At 44.4% G+C, this 20,908-nt stretch overlaps 2 protein-coding genes across 3 annotated transcripts; one reads left to right on the plus strand and one right to left on the minus strand.

The window, feature by feature from the left end:
* Positions 1-8,196, minus strand: Trim10 (tripartite motif containing 10). 2 transcript variants are annotated; one of them, XM_048806035.1, is made up of 7 exons: positions 7,171-8,196; positions 5,702-5,821; positions 4,868-5,098; positions 4,110-4,132; positions 3,415-3,530; positions 2,228-2,260; positions 1-857 (listed from the first exon to the last, which is right to left on the minus strand). In XM_048806035.1, exons 1-7 carry the CDS (start codon positions 7,597-7,599, stop codon positions 340-342), a joined length of 1,470 nt encoding a protein of 489 aa, XP_048661992.1. In that variant the 5' UTR covers positions 7,600-8,196; the 3' UTR covers positions 1-339. The 2 variants fall into 2 exon arrangements, with proteins under 2 accessions (XP_048661992.1, XP_048661993.1); XM_048806036.1 differs by having other exon boundaries at positions 5,702-5,797; positions 7,171-8,193.
* Positions 8,197-10,411: 2,215 nt separating this feature from the next.
* Trim15 (tripartite motif containing 15) lies at positions 10,412-17,894 on the plus strand. Its single transcript, XM_015507484.2, has 7 exons — positions 10,412-10,795; positions 11,143-11,238; positions 12,788-13,018; positions 13,923-13,945; positions 15,467-15,582; positions 15,944-15,976; positions 16,980-17,894. Exons 1-7 carry the CDS (start codon positions 10,412-10,414, stop codon positions 17,492-17,494), a joined length of 1,398 nt encoding a protein of 465 aa, XP_015362970.1. The 3' UTR covers positions 17,495-17,894.
* Positions 17,895-20,908: the final 3,014 nt, after the last annotated feature.

Genomic DNA, 20,908 nt, shown 5'->3' on the forward strand with positions numbered 1-20,908 from the left:
GGGTCCTGCTTGAACTCATACAATTGGTTGGTTACTAAGCTTGGTCTTGAACTCAGGTCTTCTGGCTCCAAATCCAGTGCTCTTTCTGTATATAGCTCTTCTGTGACTGATGGTGGTGAGGAGAGTTTGCAGCAATGGAGTTCCCAGATACCCTGACCATCCACTGGTCACTTGGGGAAAACCTTGATCAGTGGATTAAAGTTCATCTCATCTTGTCCCTTACCATCATATCTAAAGAAGCCATTTCTATTCCAAGTCTTCCAAATGACTCAGCCAGAGATCAAGTTCACATGATACTTGATTTGAGTCTTGTATTTGGAGGAGGGTAATTTCACCCTCTCAATAGCTCAGAGAGAAACTGGACCCTCGGCCCCAGAGCCCAAAGAAGGGAAAGACCTTCCCAGTGAAGGAGGCAGTGAAGGTGTAGATGTGCTCATGAGTGACAGCATTGGCAAAGGTCACCCAGCCCACCTCGTAGTCAAGAGATACCCGCACCTGCCGGAGCTGCTCCTCCAGGGCCAGTCTTGCGGGGAAGGAGGCCAGAGCAGAGACAAAGCCCCAGGCCAGCCTCAGAGCCCACACACCCTCCTCTGGGCGCAGCCGCAGCTCCCCCTTACGCCGAACATCCTCACTCACCACACCCACAGTGCAGCTGCCCCCGTGGGCCAAGTCCACGCTCACCACCCATGTGTGTCTCCCGCCTGTGAAGCCACTGTGGGCTAGGACACAGGTGGCCCGGTCAAAACGCTGGGGGCTTTCTGGTGAATTCTGCCATTTGTAGGAGAACTGAGCCCGTTGGTGGTCCTCAGACAAGAGGAGCTTGGGGTGGGAAGTCTGGGGGTCTAGAGAGATGTGAGCTATGGGAAAAACCCAAAGAGACAAAGATGTCAGAAAACATGCTATGACCTTCAAGGACAGCCTAAAACTCTTCTTTGCACCCGCTTTCTAATGTTATGGCACCTGCAAGGACCCTCAGCATGCGCATCACCTGGGAACTTGTTGTAATTCAGACTCTCAGACTCTGCATCTCAACACGGTGCCCAGGGGGTTCCTCTAAGGAACCTCAGAGGGGCTACAGCCCTTATTCGGTTTCTGTCCTGCTGGGCTGCAAGAAGTACCTGCTAGCTGGACCTCCCTCCTGCTGGTACACACAGCTGCCCCTCCCCCATCTCCTTCTCAGAGGCAGAGACTTTTCTCCCCTGGGGCCCAACTTCAGGATTTCTCCCTTGCTCTCTCTCCAGGCTTGGTGACTCCTTTGCACACTTGTGCTACCAGCAGGCTATCTGAGTCAGCCTTGACTCAGACAGCCTTGGGTTATTCACCCTGCTTCAGTCACTCCAAACTGCCAGACTCTGATGACCACTTTTTAACAGCAAAAACTTTGGCAGAACCCTTCAAATTTTTACTTTTAGTATCCATACATTGAGGAAAACCCATAAATTCAGATCTATCCATGGGTTAGGGAGCTATCCCAACAACTCTATGACTCCTCCTCCAAAGGACAGTGTCTTTAGCTGATAGATGGGAAATAATGCTGCCCTCCTTCAAACTGTCATTAATGAAATGACACCTGAGAGGGAGCAGCTCTTTGAGAATGTGATTATAAACCCAGACCAAAGTTCCTCTCATGCAAAAAGGCTTCTCTGATAGGCCTTATCCCATTCCAATTTAATCTTTCTATCCACTCAACATGTGCAGATCAGAATGTGAAACTTCATGAGGAATGTATGTGCACCTGTCCTTTCTTATATATCATCTCTTGATGTCTGTAGGGGACTGGTTCTAGGAACCCCATGAAGACCAAAATCTTCAGATGCTTAAATTCCTTATATAGAATGGTATAGTGTTTACATACGCATATATTCTTATATGCTTTAAATCATCTCTAGATTACTTATAATACATACAAAGATGTAAATGCTATGTAAATATGGTATACTGTATTGTTTAGGGAACAATGACAAGAAAAAAGTCTGGCCATATTTAGTACAAACAGATTTTCTGAATATTTCTATCTGAGGTTGGCTGAATCAATGGATATGGAACCCATGGGTATGCAGGGGTGACTCTCTATGTGTATACACACAAATATATGTGAATACATATGCATGTGTGTGTATATGATGTGTGTGATTATACATATATATGGTTATTGTAGTGCTCAGTGTAGAGCCCTGCAAGATTGTTTCTCCTTTTTAGGATCGCCATCCTGATGTAGGCTGCTTACCTGGCTCATAGTCCAACTCAAAGCAGAGTTTTTCTGTAAAGAGGAAATAAAACAAGATGAGATTTCATTATTTTTGAAACCAGAGAACACCCAGTGATAAGGGAACAGGTCCAGAAGAGGGAAGGGACAAGGAGAAGAATAGAAGTTAGAATCCTCTAGGCCAGCGGTTCTAAACGTGAACTTGCATTGGAATTACTCAAGTACTTGCTAACACACACCTGATTCACATTCCTGTGCTCTGGAGTGGGCTTCAAAAATTGCATTTTTAACAAGTTCCCAAGGGGATACTGATACTGTTGCTGTTGACCAGGAGCCCCCCTTTGAGAACCACTGCCCTAGGTCTGAGTGGGCAGCAGCCATATTGCCTTGCTTACCTCTGTATCCACAGTTCAGCACATAATAAATGCTCAAGAAACATCTGCTAGATAAGTAGCTAGATTTATTTTCTATCCTGCTTAGAAATAATTTTTGGAATAGTGAAAGGTCAGCCTTTGATTAGAGAAAAATTTCCTTTACTGTCAGGCGAATGGGAATATTTGTGGGAAGTAGATTTATAGGGAAAATTCTTCCAGGATGATGTTTTTGTGGATGGGTCATCATTATGATGTCATAGTTGCAGGGGTGCTATCTGTTTTATTTCCTTCTGGACTCTCAAGCTTTCCTCACTCTTTCCCACCAACACTCCCTGTTCCAGAAAAGGGTGGAACACAGTTGCCACAGTGGCAGCCCAGCTCTGGGAGCCACTCTAACAGAAGGAAAGCGAAAGGGAGGGATGGATGAGTCAGCTCCCACAGGGTAAAGATAACTACTGTCACAGGTTATGAAAAACTAACAACATCCATCATCTAAAACTTATTACAAATGCCGCTGTGGATTTTTAAATGACTGAGAATGATAGATGCTTGGCAATCATTCTCTTTTATATTATTTAATGCCAACTGATTAGTTTTGTCTATTTTTTCAAATCAGTTGAATTTTTTCCCCAGAAATCTTTACCTTTGTTACCTCTCTTAATTGTCACATCATCCTGAGAGGCAGATTTTATTAAAAATCTGCAAACAAGAAAATAAAGGCACTGAAAGGGAATAAACCTCGCCAAATTCACAACCACTTGGCAATGGAGCATGGAGACCTATTCCAAACCCAGTCTTCATGACCACCTCTGTGGGGGCCTGGGGTCCACTTACCCAGGAACATCTTCATCTCCTTCTGCAGTGGGAGGGCTTGTTGGGGGAAGTTCCGAATCCTCTGGCCCAGCTCAGGGGACACAGCCTCTGGTTTCCGGCACTTTCTGGTTTCACATCTAGGGGCACAGAAACGACAGGGTCTGGGAATTATATTCCTTAATGAACACCTCCAGAGTCAGGTGGGCATCTTCTAACATGGCTTGGAGACACCAGTTTTCACAGACATACTTCCTTTAGGGCAGACGACACTGCTATCTGAGGGTGTGCATCTACAGCTATAAGTGCGAATATATTTTGGCATGTGGAAGCTTACGTTTGAATGTATGTCCTTAATGTGAGGATGTTGTATCTGTGTATGGCAATAACTAGGTATGTGGTGCACATATTTATTATTTATTTATGGCACCAAGGACTTAACCCAGGAGTGCTCTACCCCTGAGCTATATTTCCAGTCCTTTTCAATATTTATTTATTTGCAGTGCTGGGTATTGAACAGAGGGCCACACACATGCCAGGCAAGTGCTCTATTATTTTTTTATTTCGGGACAGGGTGTTTCTAAGTTGCCCAGGCTGACCTCAGATTTTCAATCCTCCTGCCTCAGACTCCTGAGTTGCTGGGTTTACAGGGTGCACCACTACGCCCAGCTATATATGTGTATTTATGTGGAAAAGAAAAGAGAAATTGCATTGCTTACCTTATTAGAGTGCTTCTGATATCCTAGGGGAAAGAGAAAGGCAGAGGGGATGGGAGGGGGGGGAGAAGGATTTAGTTCCAGTTTTTCTCTACTACTTTTCTTAGGTCTACAAAAGACAAAATACCCTTTTCTAGACCTATACAGAAAAAGGACGCCAGATTCATAGAGTTCCAGAACATTAGGATTCACAGGCTTTGAGGATCAGAGCCCAACCTCTGTATTGTGTAGACTCAGGTGGTGAGGTGACTGGTCCCTGCTAGTTAGAGGCAAAGGGGAATGAATCTCATTCCCAGGTCTCCTATTTCTTAGTCCCTAGTGCACCCTCCTAAATCATGCTGCCTTTATGATTCCTTGTTGGGTCCCCAATATCCCTCCTCCAGTTTGAGAAAGTGAAATAAATAAACCAGTAAGAATTTTCTGGCAGATGGAAGAGGCATTCAGGTTATAAAGACTGACTTGCATTGGAAGTAACACCTGACACTTGTTTGCATAATATTTGGCACTTTTTGAAGTGCCATTTCTACTTTCTCACCTCACAGAAGCCCTGTGAGATTTGAGAGATGATAGGATGGAGAGATGGAGACCAGGGAGCACAGTGTCCAGGGAGCATTTGGGAAAGCACAGCCTAAAATCAGGATCTATAGTCCTGTGACCCATTTCCCATCTGGGATGTAGAGATGCCTGAGTGAAGGTAGCCTGGCGTAGACAAGGTAAAGATGGTGATCACAGAGAGCACAGTGGGCAGGCCCAGGCCTCACCGTCAGGAGCTCCTTTGCTGGCCTCTCGCTCTTCTCCTCCAGCTCTTCAATCAGGGCACTAAACCGGCAGATCTCCCCAGCAACCAGGGAATCAAACTCTTCCTGTTGCTTCAAGATGTCACCATCTAGCCTCTCCAGTTGCTCTAAGAGTATACTCTGCTGTTCCTCCAGGAACTGGCTCAGATGTGCAAACTCGGAAATCACCTGTTGTCTCTTGGTGGCCACCTGAGTCTGAGAAGGCAGGATAAGAGCCAAGGAGAACACCTCCCTCATCATCTCCTCTCCTTAGTCCTCATCTGTTTTCTTCTTTTTCCTTACTTGGTCCTATCTCCCTCTTAGCCCAGGTCCATGTCCTCCAAGGTTTGGTGGTACAATCATAGCCCTCAGCATCCCTGCCATCTCCCCAGAGAGATCTGGAGTTGTGGCATGGTTTTCTTTCCACCTGCCATCCTGTTCTGGGAACTGGACAGTACAGCACTGCCTCAGTCACCATCTGCAGGAGCTTCTAAAAGGGGTAGGGCTCAGAGGAGGTAGAGGGGACACCTGACCTCCTGTCTTATAGGAAGTACACACTGTGTGCATACTATCAAGCTACTTTACAGGCAGGATCTCATTTATCCTTGCAGCAATTCATTGAGGTGGTAATGACTTTTTATCTCTATTTAATAGATAAGTAAACTGAAGTTAAAGAGTTGCTTGAGCTCATATAGTGAAGTGTCACTGCCAGGATTTCAGACACAGGATGACTTTAAAGCCCTATGCTGTGTTGCTTGTTTTCAGGGAGACCCTGGACACTGAGGAATAGGAGGGACCTGGGGAAGGGTAATCACTTACCAGGAGGACTTGTATCCTTTTATTTTCTCTTGATTGGATTTCTTGAATCTCCTCTCTCTCCTTTCTTAGATTTCTAAGACACTTCTGTATTTGTTCCTGAGGGAGAAGGAGCATAAAATGCTAAGATGAAAAAAAAAAAGATTTATTAAAGGGGTGTCATCTTATCCAACCCTCTGTCTCTGGGAATGGTAGACAAGCCCTGAGTCTTCAGCACCTTGACAGCTCACACTCTTTGGGTCTTTTCCCTCTTACACTGTGTTTCAAGAGTTTTAATCTGGGCCTTCCCCTTCCTCCTGTGCCATTAAAGTCTGTGACTTGCTTTTGCCCTTTCTTCTGGTTAAACATCCACTTTCTTTTGCATCTGGGAAGTGGTCTTTCTCTCTCCCTCTCTCTCTCTCCTCCTTCCCCTGTACTGAGGATTGAATCCTGGAGCAGTCTGCCACTGAGATACCCTCCCAGCCACTCCCAGATCTTTTTTATTTTTTATTTGAGACAGAGTTTCTTGATAAGTTGCCTAGACTGGTCTTTAACTTGTAGTCTTCCTGCCTCAGCCTCCCAGTCACTGGGGTTACAGGCATGTGCCACCATGCCTAGCTTAGTAGGTGGTATCTAGAATCTGTCCTGATATACTTCAAGCTTAATATCACTGAAATTGTTCCAGCTTTCTGACATATCCAGAAGGAACTTGTACAAATAACAATGCTCTCTTTTATAGAATCAATTATCTTAGGTATGATTCCATAAGGGAGAAAAAACTTGGAAATGCAAAAATAATTGATGAATTGTTTTAAAACTGTTTGTTCTAGGATGGAATTAGGAACAGGTACATACATATAAAAGCCCACATATGCATATTCAAAAATACATATAGATTCTCACCATCAAGAGCTAATTAACTAATTAAGACATCCACACATACTCTCACTTGTAGTAAAACAATATATGAACAACGAAAACTGGCACATATCCAATTAAGAGATAAAATTATTTATCTACTACATATTCTATCCAAACTATCTATCTATCTATCTATCTATATATATATATAAATTTATTCAAAAAACATAAAATGTTACACTTACACACTTGAATACACACTCAGATCCACACCCAAAAGACTGTTCCCCCTTGTGAACATGCAAACAATGGTACAATTACACAGTGTGTGATTGTTTCCTCAAATACAAGCCTAATACACACACACACACATACACGTTTTGGTCACTCATTCATTCAATAAGCACTTACTGAGGTCCTGTTGTCTGTGGGCCACAAGTAAACAATATAAGACACCCTTTAAATGATAAACCTGTGATTTTCTGTGCCTAGTTTTACTGCCTGGGTGACCATATAAGTAGAGAGAAAGAATTTGGATTCAGGATGGTCCAAATAATCTACAACTCTGCTCTGTTTCTCTTGGTCCAGTCCAACTTGATCCCACTCTGGGGAGCCCAGGTCCCCCTTCCTACCCGGTAGGGACCTGCAGCATCCTCCAAGAAGCGCACAGTGTGAACCCTGTGCTCCCCGGCTTCGCGACACACCACACACAACTGCGCCTCATCATCCTCGCAGAAGAAATAGACCTTCTCCCCGTGCTCCTGGCAGACGTCCTCCTCCTCTGGGCCCAGCATGGCTACCAGCTTGAGGCGCTCGATGTTTTCCACCACATTGGCCAGCTGCCAGTTAGGCCGGAAACTCCCCGGACGGAAAGGCTCTTTGCAGAGCGGACAGGTGAGGGACTCCTCGGATTCTGAACCTGGTATCTCACAATAGCGAGTGAGGCAGCCCCTGCAGAAGTTGTGGCCACAGTCGATGGTGACAGGTTCCCTCAGAGTGCCTTGGCAGATGGGGCAGTTGACCTCATCTACCAGGTTGGTCACAGAGGCAGCTGAGGCCATGCTGGTTCTGCTGGCCCTGTGGACTCCTCAAGGTCACTCTCTCTGCTTGATTAAGGTGGAAGGATTGGGAGAGCAGCAAGGGCACAGAACACACACTCACACACTCACATGTGCACACAACGGACACAAACATAGTCACACACACTCAGACAAGGCACCCACTTGCATCTCTGGTGCCAGGGTTCCGTTTTCCTGCTCTCTTGGGAACAGACACACACCTGCCAATAGCAGAAATGGAGAAAAGGCAGAGGAGGGGAGGAGAAGAGGCAGAGGGGCTCACAGCATTCCAGAGATGGCCTCAGTTACTGTCTGGACCAATGATCCTGGCCTGGGGCTTGCTGTTGCTTTCTGTCCATCCAGAGACCGTCACAGTGGAGGAGTGTGTTGGCATCTCAGCTGTCAGCTATGGGAAGAGATCAGTCTTCTTTTGGGGACAAGAGGGAGACTGGGTCCCAGAGTGATGATGCCACTCCTGCCTCCCTGCAATGTGACCAGCTGTCTCCAGGGAGATTGGAGGTATCAGCCATCCCAGGGCCTGCCAGTCAGCAGGGAGGAGAGTGTGGGGACTCAGATAAGGTCCTGTGCTGGGGTGTATTTGGTGATGTCCCAACTGGCTTCCAGAGGTTTCAAATGAGTTCAAAATATACCCTGCATGGGGGAGGAGAAAGAAAAATAGTCATGGCTATCATTTCTTTATGATGACTACACACCTTATACTGATAAAAGCACTTTAAACACATCATTTTATTTATTCCACCTATCTGCTCTGTAACACTGGTGCTATTAGGCTTTCTGCTTTGTAAAGCAGAAAGCCGAGGCTTAGCCAGGTTCCCTCATCTTGCCCTAGGTCAACAAGTAGGAAGTGACCATGATTTGCAGGTAGAGCTGTGTGTCTTCTGAGTAATACTGTCCAATAAAAACACAGTGCAAGCCACATATGAAATTTCTTTATTTATTTACTAAAATTAAAGATGATTTTTAAAAAATATTTATTCTTAAGTTTTAGGTGGACACAATATCTTTATTTTACATTTATGTGGTGCTGAGAATCGAACCCAGTGCCTTGTGAATGCTAGGCAAGCACTCTACCACTGAGCCACAACCCCAGCCCCTAAAGATGATTTTTTGGTGTTTACGTATGCAATTTAAAATGTTCTAGTAGCCTTTCAAAGGTAAACAGAAAAAAATAATTTTAAGAATATATTTTATTTGGCCCACTATTTCCAAAATGTTATGAGTTCAGCATGTAATCTGTATGAAACATTATTATTATTATTATTATTATTATTATTATTATTAATTGTAGTACTACTAGTAGTAGTAGTAATAGTAGTACCAGGGATTGAAACCAGGGCACTTAACCACTGAGCCACATCCCTAGTCCTTTTAAAAATATTTTATTTAGAGACAGGGTGTCTCTAAGTTGCTTAGGGCCTCACTAAGTTGCTAAAGCTGACTTTGATCCTCCTGCCTTAGCCTCCTGAGCACTGGAATTACAGGTGTACACCACCATGCCCAGCTGTATAAAACTTTATTAATGAGATATTTTAATTGCTTTTTTTGTGCTAAATCTTTGAATTTCAGATGTATTTTACATATATATTTCAATAGTCAGTAGCCATATGTGTGGCCCGTAGTTCACATATTTGACAATATAGCTCCAAGACTGTGCTCTTGATAGGAGTGGAGGGTAGGGGTGATATACAAAGTAGCTGGAGGGAAAAGGGGGCAACAAGGAGGTGCCGGGCTGATCATGAATGGAAGGGACCCTGATTTATCTGCAGATGCAGGTGAGCAAAGAAAGACTCCCCACTCCCCCAATTTTTGGCTTCTTGATCTTTGTCTTGGCTGGGAGTGCAGGAAGAGCACAAGACTTGAAGCCTGGAGATTAGGATTGTCCCCAGCCTGTGGCTATCAGCCTGTGACTTTACTTCTCTGTTTACATTTCCTTCTCTGAAAATGAAAGTAATGACACCTGCCCCAAAGGGTGGTTATTAGGAATGGACCTAATAATGTGAAAATAGTAAACCCTAGATAAATATAGTTGAATCTGTTTATCTCTTTGACTAATTGAGTTTTCTATGTTTTTTTTTTTTGATCAACACATAATTTGCATTATGGTTTCTTATCTTTTCCCACCTGCAGTTAAAATATGAAAATGAAATCCAGGATTAACCAAACTCCACTGGAGATGGTGGTCCACAGAAGTGGGGCATTTAGGAGTATAGGGAAGACCAGCATGGCAAACAAGGCACGATGAAGAAAGACAGGCAGAGGAGGGAAACCTCCAAGAAGACCTGTACGTCTGAACAGAGTCCCCCAGAGTCTCCGGAAGTCGGTCACCTCCCATTCCAGCTTGGACTTTGACGCTACAGGCAAACTTCACAGCGAGTTTATGGCTCCCACCTGCTCAATCTGACAGGAAGTGGCTCCTCCCCAATTCTCTCCACCCCACTATGGTCAAGGGATTCCAGGAAACTTCAGACGTGACCTCACGGGGAGCTCTTCTCCCCGATCCAGGAACTAGAAGATAACAGAGGAGTGGAAAACTATCTAGCTCACCTGGCCACTTCTAGGTAGTTCAAGATGCCCTGGAGTTTGGACCCATTTAGCTGATGGGTGGTGGCCAAGGGTTCCTAGGTGTGCAAGAGGTGGAGCCAGGTGGCTTCTCCGTGCGGACATTCCTGCCTTCCTCTGTCAGCTCTGTGTTCCTTTCCTTTGGTGACGTATTTAAAAGTGACTCAATTTCAGGTAAAGGAAATTGCGTGAACGTGGCTGAGGCCAGTGTGGACAGGCTGGGGAAGGCACCGTGATGCCTTCCACCTCCTCCCTGCAGTTGGTCCATGAGGGGGCTGCCTGTCCTGCCTGTGCAGGGCCCCTTCAGGATGCAGTAAGTGCCGCCTGTGGACACACCTTCTGTAGCCTCTGCTTCCCTGCGCATGCCCAAATGGGGGCCCAGCCCTCCTGCAGGGTCCTGCTCTGCCCGCTCTGCCAAGAGGAAGAGGAGCAGACAGAGACCCTCTTGGCCCCTGTGCCTTTGGGTCCTGTGGGGAAGATGAACTGCGAGGAGCACGGTGAGAAGATCTACTTCTTCTGCAAGAATGATTCAGAGTTCCTCTGTGTGTTCTGCCGGGAGGGTCCCTCCCACCAGGCCCACACTGTGGGCCTCCTCGAGGAGGCCATTCAACCCTACAGGGTAAGAAGCTTGGCTTCCCCTTGGCCGGTTTGGGTAGGATGGTGTGGCTGAGGAAATGGGGTGGGGGGTCTGCTTTCTAAAGCCTTCCCTTTGCCCTACAGGCAGGTCTGTCCTCTGTGTTCCCATCTCGCTGTGTGCATGCCTGACTACTGCATTTATCTATCTAATATTACTCACTCTCAACAAACTCCTGCCTTAAGTAGTGATCCTTTTAGGGACAAGAACTGGATCTTTGTCACCTTCAAATTCTTTGGCGCTCTGCAGTGTTCCCAGAATGTGGGAGAAAATTTATATTTGTGAGTTGAATTATTAACGGAGCCACTTTTCTCTGCCCTTTCTTCCCACAGGATCGTCTCAAAAGTCGTCTGGAAGCTCTGAGCACAGAAAAGGACAAGATTGAAGACATAAAGTGTCGAGAAGATCAGAAGCTCCACGCACTTCTGGTAAAGGCCAAGCCACTTGCCACCATTTTCTCTGGGATTTTTCTTAACTGACTAGGGAAGTCTGTTGTCTCGTATCTGTTGCCTGCCTGGAAAGAACCTGGCAAACTGTTCTTATTCACTTTTCTGCTGCCACACACAAAGTCACTTGGGATCTCAGAACATCTCAGAACATCAGAGCTAGAAGTGATTCTGATGTCCTCTAACCTAAGGTCCTTTTTACATATAAATGTGTGGTACTGGAATTGAACCCAGAGGTGCTCTACCACTGAGCTACATCCCCAGACCTTTATATTTTTTGAGATAGGTGAATATATATTCATATAAAATATGTATTGAATATGTATAATATATATATACATATAACATATATTTAAAAATATGAATATTTTTTATTTTGACTTAGTGAGAACTAAGTTGCCTTTGGTCTTGAATTTGCAATCCTCCTGCCTCAGCCTCATGAATTGCTGGGATTCCAGGCACGTCTCAGCACTTGGCTCCAAGATCCATTTTTATCCATTTCTTACAGGGTGAAAAACTAAGTTCCAGAAAAGTGATGCTCGCAAGGCTACATGGCAAAGCCCAGGTTCATGATGAAATGACAAAAACCAGAGTCTTTTGACTCCTAGTCCTTTACTCTTTGGCTGGAGTGTGTCTGCTTGAAAACACTACCTTCAGATGGGAGCCTTGGGGTTCAAAGATGTATGTAAGTGTCTGGATTCTAGTTCGGACACAAGAATGACCCTGAGGTCAGTAGGCTAATGGTGGGGGCTCTATCTGGCTCCCTCACACCTCTTTATCCATGCTACAAAGTTAGCCAGGAGGAAATCCACAGTGTGGAATTGCTGGTACCTTGACCAAGGAGATGGACTATCAGGACAGAAAGATCTCTCCAGATCTCGACTCCCATCAAAGCATGCCCTGTAGATGGTGACCTCAGTGGCTAAAACCAGGGTCACATACTTGTTCACCAACCTGTGTTGATTCTAATCACAATTTCCTTTTGCCTTAATTTCTCTCTAAGAAATTACCATAATCATCTCCACCTAACTCTATAGAAAGTACAGTGGAGTTAAGATGGTATTGTAGATGTGGAAGGCCCTTTGAAAAGCTTAATGTGATTCTGAAAGCATAATGTGGCATCATTATTTGAATCTCAAGCTAATTGCATAGCCCTTGTCACTGGTAAATTTACTCTGAGACCTATCAACTTACCATAGTTTTATTTGGAGGACTGAGTCTTCAAGCTCCTTAGTCCCTATTCCTCTTAATAAGTACATCAGTAATCCTTCTGGGAAGGCATGGTGACACACGCCTATAATCCCAGTAGCTCAAGCTGCTGAGACAGGAGGATCGGGGGTTCAAAGTCAGCCTTAGCAACTGTGAAGTGCTAAGCAACTCAGTGAGACTCTGTCTCTAAATAAAATACAAAATAGGGCTAAGGATGTGGCTCAGTGGTTGAGTGCCCCTGAGAACCCAAAATAAAATAATTCTTCTGGAAGTCAACTCTGTAAACCCCTTCTGACAATGTCTATCTTTCTCTCCCTAACAGACTCAGATTGAAAACAAAAAACAACAAGTAGAAACAACTTTTGAGAGGCTGCAGCAGGAGCTGGAGGACCAGCGGCATCTCCTGCTGGCCAGGCTGAGGGAGCTAGAGCAGCAGATCTGGAAGGAGAGGGATGAGTACATCACTAAGGTCTCTGAGGAGGTCACCCAGCTTGGAGTCCAAGTCAAGGAGCTGGAGGAAAAGTGTCAGCAGCCAGGAAGTGAGCTTCTACAAGTGAGAGACGCCCCACCCCCTCTTGGGAGAGCAGAGGGATTCCACGGGAAGGGGCACTATGTTGTGAGCTGGAATGTGCTGGAGAGAAGCAGAAAGGGAAGTGAGGATTATCTCTAATGGGAGGGACCAATGCTTGTCTAGTTCCTCTAGCCCAGAGAGTCTAGCAACTTGCCCAAAGCATACACTGTGGTCTTGTTAAGAGCTTGTTAAGAGTTCAGAGAGCTCTGGGTTTGAATGTTGGCTCTTCTAGTTGTAACACTAGAGGAGTCTCTTTAACCTCTTTTATGCACAGGAATAATAATAGCAACTCCTTTGTAGAGTTTTTGCAAACATTATAAGAAAGAATCCATGTAAAACACTCCACATGGGCCGTGACCACAAAGAGAATTCCTTAAATGGAGTCTGTCATGGTTATTATGATGTTGTCTTCTGTAGGTCCAGCTGAGAACTCCAAGGCTGGTCCCCGCTCTCTACCAGCTCTTAATTTTTTTTTTTTAAGACAGAGAGAGAGAGAATGAATTTTTTTAATATTTATTTTTCAGTTTTCGGCGAACACAACGTCTTTGTTTGTATGTGGTGCTGAGGATCGAACCCGGGCCACTCGCATGCCAGGCGAGCGCGCTACCGTTTGAGCCACATCCCCAGCCCCAGCTCTTAATCTTTGGAGGCAGAACTTACCCTCTAAGACTAAAACAGAAATTATCACAAAAGAACTGGCTGCAGAGTCCACATTAGCAAGGAAACATGAGGTAACAGGACAGTTTAATGAGTAGGTAATAAGTAGACACAACTCACTGGGGGAAAAGAGTTTTGAGCTGATATTTGAAGGAAGAAAGGAGGTACAGAATCCCTAACAGGAATTATATATGGAAACTAAGTGCATGTTCTTGTCTCTCTTTTGTAGGATGTCAGAGTCAACCAGAACAGGTAGGGCATACTCCCCGGCACCAGCTCCTTCACATGAATACCCGTGACACTGCTACTACCTCCTCCCTGTGGATAGTCACCCAGAAAGGCAAAAGCACTGACAAAAGAGCCACTCCCTCACACACCAAGTCCAAACTCCCTGAAGTTTTGTATTCTAAAGGTTTAGTTTTAAACTGATAGGCCAGTATTGGGAACCTATTTTTATTCCTAGAAATGGAGTAATAAATAATAATTGTGTTTTTAAGTTGATCTAGGAACATATGTAATCCACACTATTAGTAATACTCAAAGGGAAAGTATCATCATAGACTATGACAGGCATGGAACCTGGGAAGACTAGCCAGATTTCCCCAGATCCATTTCTCCTGCTTCCCGCAGAGTTTTTCAATGCTACCCAAATGGGACAGCTGCCAGGTGCTGAAAGGCATTGTAAATACATGCTCCTTCCTTTCCTCTCTGCTGGGTGCATTAGCAATCCTCATTAAGACTCAGAATGGGGAACACTTGTCATATGCTGTGTGCTCATTCATGGAGGGGGTGGGGGTAGGGATAATCCCACGTGTCTATTAATCAGGAAATGTCTCCAAATATGCTTTCAAAGAGTGTCAGAGTCTGAGACCACAAAGGTCACTAGAGATCTTCCAGTCCGATGCAGAAGCTGAGGCCCAAGGGGGTAAAATGCTTGTGCAAGGTCATATAGCCAGTGACTAACAAGTGACTAACAAAGCCACACAGCCAGTGACAAATAAGGGCTGCACTAGGACCAGAATCAGGGACTTTCTACTGCAATATGTGTCAATATGTACTTTCTTTCATGTCCTTTATTTATTTTTAAATAAAGGTACTGGGGATTGATCCCAGGGCCTCAGTTCATGCTAGGCAAGTGCTCTACCACTGAGCCCTGGTCCCCATCTCCTTTATTCTTCCTTCCTAGGCCCTTTCACTTTTTAAATATCAGCACACAAATTAGAATAATTCATGCCAGGCATGGTGGGGCACACCTGTAATTCCAGTGGCTTAGGAGAATAAGGCAGGAGGATTGCAAGTTCAAAGCCAGCCTCAGCAACTTCGCAAGGCCCTAAGCAACTTGGTGAGACTCTGTCTCCAAATTAAAAATAAATAAATAAATAAAAGGGCTGGGGATGTGGATCAGGGGTTAAGTGCCCCTGGGTTCAATCCCTGGTACAATAATAATAATAATAATTTAATAAATAATAAAATTTAAGGCTGTTTTTCAAATTGTACAGCACTGCCCTCTAGAGGCTGACAGTTCCAAATAGTCTTTTAGAGGACCAACCCTCCAATTCTTAAGGAGTGGTAGCCATTAGTTCCTGTAAAGTCTATCTGAAGGGCCTTTTGCATTAGTAACTGTATCTTTCTATCAAAGGTAGAGAAATTATACTCCATCTAATTATTCACCACAGCCAGTAGGACCAGTTTTTAGTTTAATTGTAGTCCTGTTTGGTTAGTATCACCCAATTATTGAGAATCGGACCTAACCAATTACCAACTTGTCTGCAGGTGTGAGATGAAGACTTTTGTGAGTCCAGAGACCATTTCTTCTGACCTTATCAAGAAGATTCGTGACCTTCACAGGAAAATACTTGCCCTCCCGGAGATGATGAAGAAATTTTCAGGTAAAGGGGAAGGGGTTGAAGCTTCCCCCACTCCTATTAGGTGCCCTTCTGCCTTCCATTCATCTACATTTTTTTCCTACCTTTAAAACCTGGCTCAAGTGTCTTCCCCCCCAAGCTTCCCATAGTGACCCCACTCTATTCATGGAAGTCATCTCCCAGACTGTATTTCCTCCTTTCCCTGAGGACAGACACTGGACTGGAAGTCCAGGAATGTGAGGCCACTTCTCTTCTATTAGACCACAGCAAATGCAGATCCTTCCTCACATTGTTCCTGTCCTCATATTGTAGCCAGGACAACTTGCCCTGGGAGTGCCTTTAAGAAACATTAAGTTACAGATCTTTCTATTTCTGCTTCCCTCAGAAAACTTGGTGCGTCATCTGGAAACAGATTCAGGTAAACAACTAAGGGTTTGGGGAGCCATTCTTCACTCATCCTTTCATCCAGGGCAGCAAACAGAGCAATTATATGCATGCATTCTGGATCCTGATTGCTTGGGTTCTCTATTTTGGCTCTTGCTAGCTTTAGGGTGCTGGGCAGATTATTAAGCCTCTTCATCCCACACTTATTCTATAAAATGGAAATTATAATAGTGCCTACCCCATAAGGAGCGGTGAGGATTAAAGAGCTGATATACACTCAAAGAGCTAATATAATCCCTGGTACATAATAAATGTTCAATTAACATTAGTTACTTGTAAAGATATTATTCATTCAAAATTGCTAACAAGTCCTTGATTTTTGCCTGGTATTGTGCTAGATTCTCCATAGGTTTGAACAATATTGTACAATTTTCAAAAGAAAGCATTTCCTTTTGTGTGTGTGTGTGGGTGGGGAGAGTACTAGGGATTGAATCCAGGAGTGATCTACAACTGAACCACATATTCAGCCCCCTGCTTTTTTATTGTGAGACAGGGTCCCACTAAATTGCTGAGGCTGGCCTCCAACCTGTGATCCTCCTGCCCCAGCCTCCCAAGTTACTGGGATCACAGGCATGTACCACCATGTCTAGCTATAGCATTTACTTTTAAGTTGGTGCTTAATTTAGAAATTATTTCCACAAGCATTGTGTCATTCTGAAATATATCAGTGATTTTTCTAATGTGAGGGGGAAAAAAAACATCTAGGGATCTTGTTAAAACAGGTTCTGTCTTAGTTGGTCTGGGATGGGGCCCAATATAATGTGTCTGACAAATCCCAGGCTATGCTGCTGCTGCGGGCAAAGCCGCTACTCTCTGGGAAGCAAGCACTGCTTGGCATTTAGGTAGAGAAGTTGCCATTGTCTATTTTTACAGAACAGAAGCAGAAACTGAGATTCAGAGGAGCAGGCCAATGTCAGGTTGCAGCAGGGCCCTGGTTGCTGTCAGTTCTATTGATGTCTGCGCTCTCCTTCCTCTAGGGATCGTCACTCTGGATCCTCAGACCGCCAATGCAAGCCTGGTCCTCTCAGAAGACAGAAAGTCAGTGAGGTATACGCGGAATAAGCGGAACCTGGCCGACAGCCCCCAACGCTTCGATAGTTTGCCGGTGGTGCTGGGCTCTCCAGGCTTCTGCTCCGGACTCCACCGCTGGCAAGTGAAAGTGCAGCTGAGCGACGGAGGCGGCTGCACGGTGGGAGTGGCTGCCGAGGAAGTGAGGAGGAAGGGGGAGATGGGCCTGAGCACCCAGGAGGGAGTCTGGGCCGTAATCATCTCGCACCAGCAGTGCTGGGCCAGCACCTCCCCGGGAACCGACCTGCCGCTGAGCGAGATCCCTCACTGCATAGACGTCACCCTGGACTATGAGGCGGGGCGTGTGACCCTCCTAGACGCAGACACCCAGGTGCCCATCTTCACCTTTACCGCCTCTTTCTCAGGCAGAGTCTACCCTTTCTTTGCCGTCTGGAAAAAAGGTTCCTGTTTGACTTTGAAGTAGGAAGCACCACATAGCAGAGACAGCAGCGCCCTAGGACCCAACTCTGTTTCTGTCCCTGGCTGGCCAGTGAGGCAGGTGAAGATGAGATCTTGGAGTCTAGAACAGTAGTTGTTTTTATTTTATTTATCTTATGCCTTTCAGTTTCCTCCCGTCCTCACCTGATACCCTACACCCGGACAGTACTCCTGGGAGTGGAGAACCAGGGGTGCATAAGTGGCAAAGCTGGGAGCCAGTGGGTTTTGGGAGGAGAGGGGGAACAGACTTTGTGTGTGTGTGTGTATGTGTGTGTGTGTGTGTGTGTGTGTGCCAGGGATTGAACCCAAGGGTGCTTAAACACTGAGCCACATCCCCAGTCCCCATTTTTGTGTTTTATTTTGAGACAGAGTATCACTAAGTTGCTTAGGCCTTGCTAAGTTGCTGAGGTTGGCCTCAAACTTGGGTCCTCCTGACTCAGCCTCCCCAGCCACTGGGATTACAGGCATGCACCCCTGCATCCAGCCAGATGTAAATAAAAATTTAAAAGGTTCAAAATAATCATCATGGGAAGGGTTTTGTTGGGCTTGCTTTTACCATTGACTTTATTTTGATACACACTAGGAGATGTCTCCACCTCTATGGAGACTTCTCAACAGCCCTTTGGGTCATTTCTTTAGACTTGTAGAGAAGGTTCTAGTAAAGTATGTGGCCCACAGACTTTTGTATTTCATGTGTCTAATCTGTCTATGGGGACTTGGAGCTGAGGTGGAGGTGCCATAGTTTGGATAGTGAGTGTTCCCCAAAGACCTATGTGTTAAAGACTTGATCCCCAGCATGGCACTGTTGGGAGGTGATGGAGCCTTTAGGAGGTGAGGACTAGTGGAATGCCTTTAGGTCACTGGGGCTGTACTCTGGGAGGGCACTGTGGGACTCTGGTCTCTCCCTCTTCCATTTTGTTTCTTGGCTCATGAGATGAATGGTTTTGCTCCACCAACAGCTCTCACATGATGTGTTGCCTTGCCAGAAGTCAAAAGCAATGGGGTCACTAAATCATGGACTGAACCTTCAGAATCATGAACTGAATGAACCTTTTCTCCAAGTTAATTATCTCAAGTATCTCATTACAGTCATAGAAAGTTGACAAGTAAAGGGAGGGAGGAAAGGTGCAGAGGGTCTGATCATTCTGTGATCAAGACATGATCCTGTCTCTTCTTCTACTCAAAACCTGCCTGTTGACAATGGGACAATCACCAGACCCTATTGTTTAATAAAATGAAACTTTTGTTCAGATCTAACCAACCTCCCAAATATTTATTATTCCTTTTACTATTATGTGGACATTGAAACAGATCACACATTAAAAGAACTTTGCAAAGCAAGTGTTTTAGTCAATGTTTTGTGTTGATATGACCAAAAGACCTGACAAGAAAACCTTAGAAGAGGAAAAGTTAATTTGGGGGCTCATGGTTTAAGAGGTCTCAGACTGCAGATGGCCGACTCCACAGCTCTGGGCCCAAGGTGAGGCAGAACATCATGGCAGAAGGTCATGATGGAAGAAAACACTCAGGACATGTCAATGTGGAAGCAGAAAGACGGCTCTGCTCACCAGGGACCAAATATAAACCCCAAAATCATACCTCCAGTGACCTGTCTCCTCTAGCTACAATCTACCTGCCTATAGTTATTGCCCAGTTAATCCATATCAGTGTATTAATTCACTGATTAGGTTAAGGCTCTCATCACCCAGTCATTTGTCTCTGAAAATTCTTGCATTGCCTCATACATGAACTTTTGGGGGACACCTCATATCTAAACCAGAACAGCAAGTTAAGAGCCCTGGTAAGGTTGCTAATTTCTTCACCACCACACCCTTTCTGGTTCTAGCTATTTCTCAAATTGAGCACTAATATCCCACCTTCCTACACCTAAGCCAGAGAATCTCAGGATATCTGTGTTGCTATTTGTGATATAAAACCATCCTCATATAAATAAATAAATAAATAAATTTTAAAAAATCCTCTATCTCCTCTTCAGAATACTCAGCACAATCTAAGATGCTCCCAGTACTTTTACAAGAGTAGCTGATTTCTGAGGAACATGAGAACCCTGAGTTTTGAAAGAACTGCCAGAATGCTGGATTATGTGAGGAGCAGTCACACGCTTGAGCTGCCTCAGAAAACCAGAAAGGTTAATGTAAGGTGGGGTCCATAGGGAACCTCTGCAGAGCCCAGGAACAGTGATTACCATGGGAGGGATGTAATGAACTACAGCTGCAGCAGACGGGTTGTCCCTCAGCTCCACTTGCTTTGCTCTGAATGTGGGACCATTCTGTCTAAAGATAGGCTCACTGACTTTACTCATGTCCTTTTTTTTTTTTTTTTCCATTTCTTTTTTTTCCCTTGGACTTTCAGTGTAGAGAATTACACTACATTCTTGGTACATAGTCATCGTCAGTCTATGTGAGGTCTAATTTTAGTTATATTTTCTCCATTTTTCATTCCTATTTTTCTCACCCCCACAGATAGCTACTTCTTTAATGCATTTCATATGTCCTTGGATATATAGGAATCCTCAAATATATAACAGTACTAGTTCAGTATCTTGTGCTTTTTCACAACCCATTACCATTTTAAGATCTAGTCATATTGCTATGCATAGTTAGATTATAGCTTCTAATTGCTTAACAGAGTTTATTGTAAACCCAGTTTGGATTACAACTTACTATTTTATCATCTGAAAAATAGTTTTGACTCTGTCCTTCTAATCCATATAATTCTGATTTTCTCAAACAGTCATGTGGGCCAAGACCTCCAACACTATATTGAGCAGTAGTTGTGACAGAGTCACCCTTAGTCTCTTATGAACAGAAAGAAAGTTCACTAGGGTTGATTTTGTGGATTCTTGTGAACCTTTATCTAAATTTACAGTTTGGATTTACAATCAAAAATCCAGTTTCTTTCTTTCTTTCTTTTTTTTTTTTTTTAGAAATTATGCTGCTCTTTTAACTGAAGTTAACATTGACATAAAAATTTTACTGAATTTGAAATGATTGGAGAAAATTAATTTAGAGAATTTTGATATTATCATCCTATTCATAAATGTTCTTTCTCTGGCTGTTTAGATCTGCTTTATACCATTTAATTTTGAAACTTGATTATGAAGAACTTAAAATTTTGAAACTATGGGAATTTGAAATTTTCTTTCTGGAACAATTTAGTAATATCTGATAATATGCATATCCTTTGACCTAGTAATTCTCCCTCTGGAGAAATAGTCACACATGTGTACAATGAGATGCATTGAAAATAATTTGGGCTTGTGTGGTGGTATATGCCTGTAATCCCAGTGACTGGGGAGGCTGAGGCAGGAGGATGGCAAGTTTAAGGCCAGCCTCACAACTTAGCAAGGCCCTAAACAATTTAGTAAGACCCTACCTGA

This window comes from Marmota marmota, unplaced genomic scaffold, assembly GCF_001458135.2.
Source record: "Marmota marmota marmota unplaced genomic scaffold, marMar, whole genome shotgun sequence".
NCBI classification, from domain to species: Eukaryota; Metazoa; Chordata; class Mammalia; order Rodentia; family Sciuridae; genus Marmota; species Marmota marmota.

Coding starts and splice junctions, on each gene's coding strand:
- Trim10 (XM_048806035.1), bottom strand. CDS start 7,599: ATGGCCTCAGCTGCCTCTGTGACCAACCTGGTAGATGAGGTCAACTGC. Junction 3,531..4,109: donor ATCAGAAGCACTCTAATAAG/GTAAGCAATGCA, acceptor CTGTGCCCCTAG/ATGTGAAACCAGAAAGTGCC. Junction 858..2,227: donor TGAGTTGGACTATGAGCCAG/GTAAGCAGCCTA, acceptor TTTTTCCCATAG/CTCACATCTCTCTAGACCCC.
- Trim15 (XM_015507484.2), top strand. CDS start 10,412: ATGCCTTCCACCTCCTCCCTGCAGTTGGTCCATGAGGGGGCTGCCTGT. Junction 10,796..11,142: donor AGGCCATTCAACCCTACAGG/GTAAGAAGCTTG, acceptor TTCTTCCCACAG/GATCGTCTCAAAAGTCGTCT. Junction 11,239..12,787: donor AGAAGCTCCACGCACTTCTG/GTAAAGGCCAAG, acceptor TCTCCCTAACAG/ACTCAGATTGAAAACAAAAA.